Source organism: Mobula hypostoma, chromosome 1 (genome assembly GCF_963921235.1).
Source record: "Mobula hypostoma chromosome 1, sMobHyp1.1, whole genome shotgun sequence".
NCBI lineage: Eukaryota > Metazoa > Chordata > Chondrichthyes > Myliobatiformes > Myliobatidae > Mobula > Mobula hypostoma.
The window spans coordinates 19,880,578-19,892,442 of record NC_086097.1 but is presented as its reverse complement, the minus strand read 5'-3'; the positions used below and the strand labels follow the sequence as shown (position 1 = coordinate 19,892,442).

The 11,865-nt window shown below is 45.5% G+C and overlaps 1 protein-coding gene across 1 annotated transcript in view; it reads left to right on the top strand.

The window, feature by feature from the left end:
- The first annotated feature begins 1,490 nt into the window (after positions 1-1,490).
- The window catches only part of vsx2 (visual system homeobox 2), a 66,769-nt gene continuing 56,394 nt past the window's right edge, over positions 1,491-11,865 (top strand). The window contains exon 1 of the mRNA XM_063066835.1: positions 1,491-1,908. Coding sequence (XP_062922905.1) covers positions 1,491-1,908 — 418 coding nt within the window. The remainder of the gene's footprint in view (positions 1,909-11,865) is intronic.

Below are 11,865 nucleotides of genomic sequence, written 5' to 3'. Positions count from 1 at the left end.
TCGGAAAAGACAAATCGCAATTTATTTAGCTAATCGGTCTCCTAGCTGCAAAATTCGGGCTAAAGTGTGTATATTATACTTTGCAGAGATGGGCCCTGGGAGTGATAAAACGAATAAACGAGATTCGATGGAAAATCTCCGGAGGTAGAAAGAAAGAGAGGTGTTCCAGCAGGATTGTGTCTGTCTGTAAAGACACGCTCGTTGTCTCCTTGTCCCTGAATGCGGTTAGAAAACATTAACACCGACCCGTTCCCATTTTGCCTCTCACCCATTAACCAAACTTCACAAAATCATTTCCAATTCAGCTGGAGGATTGCCTCCATCCCTCGGTGATTTTTCCCCTTACTGTGAATATGTGCTTTTTTTGGGGGGGGGGGTGCAAATTAGGAATTATTTTCGGACAGAGGGGAGATGGAGGAGGGGAAAGAAGCGGCGTAGATAGATTCCTGGCGAAGAGAGAGATGAGAAGCGGAACGGTGACAGAAATAAATAGAGGCGGTGGTGGGGGAAGGGGGTGTTGCAAATATATAAACAAATAACTAGGAAAGAGCGGCAGAGAGGAAAACTGTACACACAAGAGATTCTGCAGATGCAGAGTAACGACTTTCCAAGAAAGTTGTGTTAGATTTATTGTCAAGTTGTTGATGAACTGTGTCAATGATTTGTCGGTAACCAGCAGTGATAGATGTAAACGCAATTCCCCCGCTTCGAGCGCAGTACAGATCGTCAGCGACGAGGCGCTTCCGCTCCAGAATTCACCTAATCGATGAAATGATTTTGTGAGTTGAACGCATACCACTGACCCCACCCTCGCAACATCCAGCCCACTCCGAGACGTTTGTGTGCAATCCCGACCCTCTTCGTCAACAAAAATACAAACAAGTGGCTGAAGCATCCACTGGGGCGACCCAGCACCTCGCCGGGCAGAAGTTCAGCATCCTCGCATCCTGGGCGGAGGGAGGAAACGGGGACTTGTTGCAAGTGTAGAAACTAAAACATAAATTTATATAAAGAGGTTAACGATGCGAACAGGGAGAATGGTTGGAAATATTTTCCATGTGTTACGGATTAAATGAGAGCGGGTCTCTCTCCAGGAGGAGACAGGGAGAGATTCCCTGATTTCCTAATTGTTTCCGTGCTGCTGATTGGTCGTCGGGACTGTCGGCCCCAGTAGGCTCGCGCCGTTAAATAAATAGGGAATTTCTAAAGGGATCAGAGCAGAGCACATTGGAGAGTGCACTTGGGACCAGGGGAGAGGGGAGGGGGAAACGAGAGGGAGAGAGAGAGAGAGAGAGAGAGAAAGAGAGAGGAGGGAGGGAGAGAGAGAGAGAGAGAGAGAGAGAGAGAGAGAGAGAGAGAGGAGGGAGGGAGAGAGAGAGAGAGAGAGGGAGAGAGAGAGAGAGGGAGAGGGAGAGAGAGAGAGAGATAGAGAGAGGGAGGGAGGGAGGGAAAGAGGGAAATATTAAACCCAACCCAGAACACCTTACAAAATGACCGGCAAAAAGGAACTGGTTTCAGACAATTTTAGCAAGTCCAAAAGTACGGCGATTTCTCAAAGCCTGTTAAGCAATGAGCGGTCGAAAACTATTCCTTCTTCGGGGAATTCGTCGAGATGCACGGGTTTTGGAATTCAGGAGATCCTTGGACTGAATAAAGACCCGCCTGCGTCGACGGGGGTGATCGCCGACTCTCTGCCGACTACTGCTCAGCTCGTGTCGGCCAGGACCGTCCTGACGCCCGCAGGTATGGGACTGGTCGGGACGGCCGGACTCCCGGCTTTTTACGGGCAATCAACCTTCCTGGATGTGTTGTCGGAGCACCCGGGGGTCCACGCAGCTCTCCCCAGTCACCTGCAGCCCCTGCATCGAGGAGCGATCCACCTGGACACCAGCCAGGAGCTCAGCTCAGGTGAGAAGCAGAAAAAAGTACCCGCTTTTTACAGCATTATACGCAAACGCACATCCAAGTCAATCTGACACTGTCTAACTCACTACAGAACTAACACAGATCAAAGGAAGAATTCCAATGCAATGCCGTTTAATCACTTGTTATTTTAAATAAATATTTGCTTTTATATGTATCAAACACGGAGATTCTAAGCAATTTATGTTTCTCTATGTTTCAATTTAATTACATACTGAAAACGTCGAAATGTTATTTAGATTTAGTTTAATAATAGGCAACAACGATGTTTTCTTTTGAAGAGACACTTTGTAGAGTAATTTGATTCTAGCAGTTTTAATATAAAGTCATCACGTTGAGGTAATTGTGCCGGATATTAAAATCGCAAGATGTACGCTGGGCTGAGTCTGGAATCGGAGACACAAACAAGTAATCGTTGACATTTTGTCTGGTGTAACTACTTTATTGGAGGTAATTGTTTTAGTTACATGAGCTTAGAGGCGAGCCGGCGTCATTGCACACGGAATGGCCATGATTGTGATATATTGAAAATTTGTTTTGGATAAATGAGAATATTGTTAGAGTTCATATAACGAGTATTTTGTAATTTCGAATACAGCCAATGAACAAGTTTACAATTCTGGCGATTCTGTTTCAAACGACGAGAGAGGCTTCGTTATAACTGTAGCTGTATTAGAGTTTGCCGATATCGCTTTATGATCCGAAGGAAACTGGGGTATTATTTTAATTTAGATAATGTTTAATGCGTTGGAATTCCGAACAAGCGCGTTACCCTTGAGTGTAATCTTGCCGTCTTCCTCCTGTAACATCGACATGTTGCATTGCTCTGCTGTAGCGCGACTCGGGTCCGACTCACTTGGCTCGTTCCGGTATGTACAGCATAGAGAATTGTGGTATTCTGCTTCCTTTTAAATATAAGCATAATAGCACAATATCATCCCGCATCCACCAGTATCGGATTTGTACGTAACACGTATAAGAATACACAGGAAAATCAATATATATTTACGCTTCGTTTTGATTTCGGGGCAAGACAATGTTAAAAGGATAATCAATTTATTCAAGAGAATTTGTACATCAAGTAGAATTACGATTCTGCCTCATAAACCTTGGCGATTAACAGAAGGTTGCTGTTGGAATACCGGAGTACTTTTATAAATTGTAAACATGAAGTAATCATTCCACAACTTATAAAAGCTAGGTCTGCGAAAATAATTGCTGGTGTTAACGGAACTCGGTCATACGCAAAATATTGCGCAATTCGTAGAATAACAATCTGTTTGTATTAAGATGGACTGTATAGGAGCCTGTTAAATCTAGTTGTTGACGTTCTTCTGTGAGGGCATGAGAGGTTCACGGGTTCTGCTACGGGGCCACTTTCCGAAGCTGATAGTTCAGAGTCTACTTCAGAATTCTGCCTCTTTCATGTATCTATAAATTCCTCAAAATTTGTCAGTGAATAGTTATGAATAGTCAGTGCACGCAGTTAGTGATTGTACTTTGGGACGTTACAGTCTCATTGTGATTCTCGAATCTGAACCATTCAGTGAACATAAGTTATAATATTCACTGACTGTGTTATAACGTTCACGTGGACACACGCATATCAACGAGATTATAGAGATGCAGCGTGTTCCAGACGTGTTGCTTGTACAGGTTTACTGACTGGGCAAGGTTATAGGGAATTTGTGGGTGTATAACATCATACAGAATGCAGATTGTGTAGGATTGGGTTGTACATTACGTATGAGTTGTAAAAGCATATTTATGTAATTGTATTGGATCAACGATGAATATCAAAGTATTGCGTAGATTTTCAAAATAATGCACCGAGTCATGGATGTGAGCTTGTATGTGGTTACCTAACGTGATACGGGATTATGCTTGATGCTGAGTTTAAAGTGCTGTGTGTGATTCTGGATATTGTTGATGTATATAATACAAATGCAGAGGGTTCTATCAAACGAATGATATCCGTTGGCTCTACTGAACAACCAAAGCGAGTGAGTAGCTATATACGGTTTAGCGAATTGTGCAACTGTATGTATCATTAAATAGAGGCAGATGGCATTTGCAGCATTTTCGCATTTTTAAATTTTATTTCATAAACTTTGTAATGTTAGGACAAGAGCATTGTGTTTAAAAATATATATCTACACACACACCACAAACATTGTCTTGAAGAAGGGTCTCGGCCCGAAACGTCGACTGTTTATTCATTTCCATAGGTGCGGTCTGACTTGTTGAGTTCCTCCCGCATTTTGTGTGTGTTGCTTTATAAATATATGATACTTAATATACTATATAGGATACTTAATATAGCTTACCTGTAAAATTCTATAGGTCACGCACTGTATAAAAGCGCACTGGAAAGAGCCATAAGTTCGGAGACTTGATGTGTAGAATGGAATGAAGAAAATATACCATGGGACCACAGGCATTTCGTTTAACAATGACAGGAGGCCTGCGGAGAATAAGCCATGTACGATGATGTATTGTTCATTGCTATTGACATTTCTGAGGGACTAGTCACCACTGTGTGGCAAAGGTAGAATAACAAAATAAATTAATGGAAAATTAGGCGAGTTTAGGCCAGGGCAAAGGGAACACGAACAAGAAACAAACAGCCCCCTCTCATTTCGTCCAGTGGTTGCATCTGTTGATTATAAAGCACTGATTGCAAAATTGCAAGTGACAGTGCAACGTTCAGATTTTATGGGATAACCCCATGTAGCGTACAAACTGATAATTATATGGACAGCGCTGTTTCCGGAATAGATTATTTTTGCGTAAATAATATATATCGTATATGTAAAAATGAACTGCGTAAGATTGCATAGGGCATCTCACAGGAAGAGATAATTGGACGACAATTCTAGTTTGAGTAGCTTCATCTTAATGAAAGCACATTGTGTAAACTGTTTCCGATGGATCTCTCTTTGTCCACGCCAAGTGTGGCCGTGTGCTGGGCACCTTCTCGAGGGCACAGAGCCCCCGCGGATTCTAGGCCGTTACCAAAGGGCAGAGATGCGGAGTGGCACTTTGGCTCACTCTGAGTACCCGGCAGAAGGAACGGGTATTGACAGAGTGAACACGCGTCTCCGTAGAACACGGTCAAATTCCAGTAGCCTTAGATTGGCTTAAAGGTCGGCACGATATCGCGGGCGGAAAGGCCTGTATTGTGCTGTATGTCCTTTGTTCGAATAGATATATGTAAGCCTATAGGGTGCCATTTGGTTGCTGTTCAGAAATTGGATCGCGGTGGCAGCTTAAGACCAGTATTAATGCTGCAAAATACCCAGAGACTCCGCGCAGTTGTGCGTTAGACCGAATCAGGAATTGAATTGAAAACAAATACGATGTGTGCAGCGGAGGAGATGTATTCTAAGAGATTGTTGAAAATGTACGGTGTGGTTCGGGTATTAATTGGCAGTGATTACTGCTACCGAGTACATTACGGATATCATAGGGACGGTCCGAGAGGACGGACTGTGAACAGATGTATTGGCTGGGAGCTAGTGCAGAGTGTTAGATTGAGTGGGGCATTGGGAAACATGAAGCTGGATGTGAGGACTTTACTCACTACGCCTCAATAGACAAGAAGCCAGTATAAAATGAGCATGGACCGGGCTTGTTGATGAGGGGAATTTTGAGCGGGAAGTAATTCAAATAATAGAGGAGGCCTTATTGTTTGCTCTCCACAGATGCTGTCTGATCTGCTGAGTGTTTCCAGCGTTTTCTGTTTTCATTTCAGATTCCCAGTATCCGCGTATTTTTATTTTTATTTAGAGTAATCCTGTTTCTCTCTTTCCACAGATGCTGCTTGACCCGCTGATTGTTTCCGAAATATCGTGTTTCTGTTTTAGACATGCGTATTCGTCTCGGTAACACGCTGGGTCAAGTTGGACTCATATAGCATGCTGCATGAATTTGAATTGTATAAATACCAGGTGTGTAGAAGTGTACAAAATGGTGGACGCTAAAGGCGCTTTTGGGTACTGGGATTAAAATATAGTGTATCCCGCCTGTTCAGGGTAAAACTATACTGAGATTGATGCAGTACCTTCTCATACTGCGTGCTGAGCGCTTTTAGCAGCGCATAATTCTGGGTTTATTGGTTTAATTTTTACCCTAAAAGGGCACGCTCACAGGCGAATCATTGACATATTTAAAGCGGAGGTTGACAGGTTCTTGATTAATCAGGGCGTCAAAGTTACGGGGAGAAGGCAGCAGAATGGGGTCGTGAGGGATAGTAAATTAGCCATGATGAAATGGCGGAGCAGACTCGATGGACTGAATGGCCTAATGCTGCACCTATGTCCTGTGGTCTTATAGACACAGAGGCTGGGATACAGAGCAAAAAGCATATTGCTGGAGGAACTCAGCGGGTCAGTCAGCATCTGTGGAGGGAAATGGACTGTCCACGTTCTGTGGTCAATAGACAATAGGTGCAGGAGTAGGCCCTTCGGCCCTTCGAGGCAGCACCACCGTTCACTGTGATCATAGCTGACCATCCACATTCAGTACCCCGTTCCTGCCTTCTCCCCATATCCCTTGACTCTGATATCTTTAAGAGCTCTATCTAATTCTTTCTTGAAAGAATCCAGAGAATTGGCCTCCACTGCCTTCTGAGGCAGAGCATTCCACAGAACCGCAACCCTCTGTGTGAAATTTTTTCCCTTAACTCTGTTCTAAATGGTCTACCCCTTATTCTTAAACTGTGGCCTCTGGTTCTGGACTCCCCCAACATCGGGAACATGTTTTCTGCCTCTCGCGTGTCCAATCCCTTAAAAATTTTATATGTTTCAATCAGATCCCCTCTCATCCTTCTAAATTCCAGTGTATACAAGCCCAGTCGATCCAATCTTTCAACATATGACAGTCCCGCCATTCCTGGAATTAACCCTTTTCGAGACCCTTCATCTGGACAGAGAGTGTAGAGGAGAGATAGCCTGTGTAAAAAAGTGAGGGAGAGAGGAGTGGGGCAAGAGCCAGCGAGAGATCAAGAAAGGAGAGCGGGTTGGATATGGCGCAAGTGAGTTCCAGGGCAGGGCGGAAGTCAGTGGCGAAGGACATGAAATTGACCATCTCGGTGTGGAGTGCGGGAGGCAACGCCGATGTAGCTGAGAAAGGATTGGGAAGTGGTACCAGAGTAGAAAAAGGGAGAGGGGATATCGTGGACATTGAGACAGGGGTTCCCAATTTGGGGTACACGGACTCCTCGGTTCATGGTAGACGTCCATGCATATAAAAGGTTGGGAACCCCTGAGTTAAAATAAAGTTGGGTGGAATTAAACGTTGACGGCAAGTAATCTGTCCGCTGGTACAGTAATGTATATCGACATGCAATGGATGATTGGAACATAGACCACAGACCCCATAGCATAGTACAGACCCTTCAGACCAGGATATTTTGCCGACCTTTGAACCTACTCTAAGACCAATCTAACCCTTTCTATTATTCACGTGCCCATCTAAGAGATCTTTAAATGTCCATAAAGTATCTGCCTTTACCAGATTTGTTGAGTGATCTACCCTGCCGTTGTTTCTGTACATGAACATTACCTGGTGGGGCGGTTAGATCACCATCTCTGCATCAAAGAATGAGAACTCCAAGCCGTGTTAAATGGGCCTGAGCCTTATAAATGTGGACGGAGACAGGGGGAAGGAAGTTTGTTCGCTTTCTCGCTTCCCTCTATCGGATCGTTTCAAGGCCGCTCGGTGAATCTTGGGCCTTGGAGGGTGCCGGACACGCGGCTCAGTTTGGCTCTCTGCTGGAAGCGATCGCAAACACTTCGCTTGTTAACGATGTAGGCAGCAGAGATTAGTTTAGCTGGCCATCTGATTACCAATTCAATTGGTTCGACACAACACTGTGGTTCTAAGGGTCTGTTCCTGTGTTACTCTTGCTCGGTCAGGGCATGAAGAGGTACGGGGCGGGGGGGGGGCAGGAAGCGGGAGATCGGGGCTGAGAGGGTAAATGGATCATCCATGACGAAATGGCGGAGCAGACTCGATGGGGCAAGTGGTACAATTCTGCTCCTATACCTTATTGTCTTATATCGTTCTATTTCCTTACGTTTAACCATAAGTGGTGAAAAATGAAACCAAAGTCCTGACTTACTTCGTTTCCGTTCCTTTTATTTCCTAGAATATCGTCTTTGGATTCAACTATTGGCGCCGTGGGGATGGGGGTGGAGGAATGGGTCGGCCTCTGGGTGTAAAGTGAAATGGCATTGGGGGTGGCGGCGGGGGGGGGGGGTCGAGATTGACCACTGCACTTCACGGCGGGGCTGAGTGTGCAGGTCTTGAACGAAGCAACATACAGGCTTATTTAACGCTGGAATTCAGGATACGGACGGGAAGGAAGGTCGAAAGTAATAAACACAGGAGATTCTGTAGATGTTGGAAATCCAGAGCAACACACACGAAATGCTAGAGAAACTCAGCAGGTCAGGCAGCATCTATGGAGAGGAATAAAGAGTCGACGTTTCGAGATTGGAGGTTAATGGGGCGGTGGCGCTGGTGAAGGATAGTCCTAAAGAAACTCAGACTGTTTATTCCCCTCCTGACCTGCTAACTTCTCCCAATAACCTGTGAAGGTCAAAAGTACTCGCTGCTCTGCAATAAGTGCGCATCGGCTGCGTTTTCAGGCTTCAAGGCTTCAGAGGACGCAGAATCATATCGGCGTTATTTAAAAGCATCAGCTAATTTTTCCGGAACGAACGCGTCTGTGGAAAAACAGAAGGGATACAGCTGGCGATGAGCGGGTCGCAGACAAAATACGTTATTCCCGGTAACCGGGCTTATCTAAAGCGATAAACGCCCGCCGAGATACCAAAGGATTAGTAGTAAAGTACAAAATTCATATGTAGCCATGGGAATTAGGGTATTAGGATCATAATGGCACACACAGAGGCCATGCTGCCAACCTGGTGTACAGCGGGTCCGAACTGAGCAACCCCTTCTGTCGCAGCCTTCGCACCGCCTTACCAATTATGTTCCTGAGGACGTTTCCAACGGCCATTTCAAGCCCGGCTTGATTCTATTTCCACGCACCGTGCCATCAATGCGAAACAAACTCCTCACCTACCCCCCCCCCCCAGATCTGTAAGGCTTCAAGGTTGCACCCCTGGGTACCTGAATGCCAATTTCCCTCGCTCTACTCCCGTACACCATCATGATCACGACGGCCCGAAACGTTGTCAATTCCCCGCCTCCTCCCCACAGATGCTACCCGACCCAAACTGAGTTAATCCAACAGTTCCGTTAATCTAGACTCTAGCACCTGCAGTCTCTTACTTCTCCCAGTCATCTCCTCTCTAATTTTTGTTCCGAGGAGAATGGCCTCGGGTTCTGCGGTCCCATCTCACTGCTGAAGACCTCCGTCTCTGGGACTGTTCTGGTAAGTCTTCTCGGCGTCTTCTCAAGGAAGTTCTCACCGTTTTCAAAGCGAGGTAACCAGAATCGTTTGTAGTGCCGTCCAGTGTGACCTATTCAATGTTTAAAGTTCAAAGCAAATTTTATTATCAAAGTACACATATGTCACTACGTAAACCCTGAGATTCATTTTCCTGCGAGCATACGCAGCAATGGAATAGTAACTATAACAGGATCGACGAGAGATCACCTAAAGTGAAGACGACAACAAACTGCGCAAACACGAATATAAATGAACTGTAATAAATAACGAGAATATGAAACAGCAAGATACAGAGACCTTAAATTGAGATTATTGGTTGTGGGACTATCTCACTGGATGCACAAGTGAGTGTAATTATTTCCTTTGCTCAAGAGCCTGATGATTGAGGGGTAGTAACTGTTCCTGAACCTGGTGGTGCGAGTCCTGAGGGCTCTTGTGATGGCAGCATCGAGAAAAGAGCATGGCCTGCGTGGTGAGAATCACTGATGATGGATGCTGCTTTCCTACGACAGCATTTCATGTTGGTGTGCTCAATGGCTGGGAGGGATTTACCTGTGAGGTACTGGGCCAAATCCACTTCGTTTTGTAGGATTTTCCATTCAACGGCACTGGTGTTTTCACCAGTCAACACCACCTCTCTGCTTTTCCACATGTGAATGCTAGGATCACACGTGCTTTACTGACCATTATCTCAACATACCTTGCCACTTTCCGGGAATCAGGGACATATACAACCATAAACACAAGAGATTCTGCAGACGTTGGAGATCTAGAGTAACACATATAAAATGCTGGAGGAACTCAGCAGGCCAGACAGCATCTACGGACAGGAATAATCGTTGCAAGCCGAGATCCTTCGTCAGGCTAACAATCAACGATTATAAAGGATAAAGAATTACACACCGTATATATAGAGGTAAAACAGATAATAAACTTAGAGGTTAAAGGACGGATTAGAAATAAACTGTGCACGACACCACGGTGGTTGGCCCGATCAGAGGGGATGACGAGACGGCCTACAGGGACAAGGTCCAGCACCTGGCCGCGTGGTGTGCCGACCACAACCTGGCCCTTAACACCCAGAAGACCAAGGAGATCATTGTGGACTTCAGGCATGCTAGGAGCCACACTCACGTCCCCATCTACATCAACGGTGCTGTGGTGGAGCGTGTATCAAGTTTCAGATTCCTTGGTGTCCACATTTCCGAGGATCTCATCTGGTCCCTGAACTCCTCCATCCTGATCAAAAAGGCACAACAGTGCCTTTATTTCCTGTGGAACATGAAGAAAGCTCACCTCTGTCCCAGGATACTGATGGACTTTTACTGCTGTACCATTGAGAGCATACTCACCAACTGCATCTCAGTGTGGTATGGCAATTGTCCCGTATCAGACTGCAAAGCACTCCAGCGTGTGGTGAAAACTGCCCAGTGGATTATTGGCACCCAATTGCCCACCATTGAGAACATCTACCATAAACGTTGCCGGGGCAGGGCAAAAAGCTTTATCAAGAATGCATCTCACCCTAACCATGGATTTTTTACTCTCCTCCCATCCGGTAGGCGCTACAGGAGCCTCCGCTCCCGCACCAGCAGGCACAGGAAGAACTTCTTCCCTGAGGCTGTGACCCTGCTGAACCTCACATCACAGCGCTAAGTAGTATTGTACCCGTAGTGTACTGTCTCAGTACTTTTATATTTGTGTGCTGTAGCACCTACTTTTTATTCGCAGTTATTTTGTAAGTAACACTATTCTTTGCATTTCTTGTCAGATACTAACTGCATTTCATTGGCTTTGTATCTGTACCCGGCACAATGACAATGAAGTTGAATCTAATCTAAATACAACATTGTAAAAAAGTGGTTTAACGTGTCTAAGTGCGGAGTAGTAAGAGGAGTAATAGATAGAGGGGATGGGAGCTAACTAGTATGGTTGATCAGATTAACTGCCTGGAGAAGAAAAAATTAAGATGACGTGAAGTTAATGTTACTCTTCACCCTTTTTTGTATGACCTTTCATTCGCCTACTTATCTGCCTAGATCCGAAACTTTGCCCACTTCCCTGCATAGATGCTGCCTGGTCCCCTCAGTTGCTCCAGCGTTTTGTGCGTTGCGCCCGATTCCAGTATCCGCAGGCTTGTGTTTCTCCAATTTCCCAGCCATTCTCGGACCCTTTTCAGTCTATTATTACTTCTTGCTTGGGTACTGAATCTCCAAACTTGATGTCATCGCGAGATTTGGAAATGCAACTCCATCGAGTCCCCATTAAACCCCGCTACGGACGGTCCCAGGCCCTGCTACGAAAGGAGGAGAGCTGAGCGTGGGGCTAGCGACCCTATCCCGTAAAACTCAGAGCTACAGATAACGCCGATAGAAGCTCCAAAGACCTCATCCCTGGGAGAAGAAGTGGAAGTCGTGTGGCGAAAGCAGCAGTTCTATGGAAGCCACAGGGTCGATCATCCTTCTAGCTTCCAGGGCAACCACCACTGGAACACACGCTGAGTAAGGCGAGTACCAGCA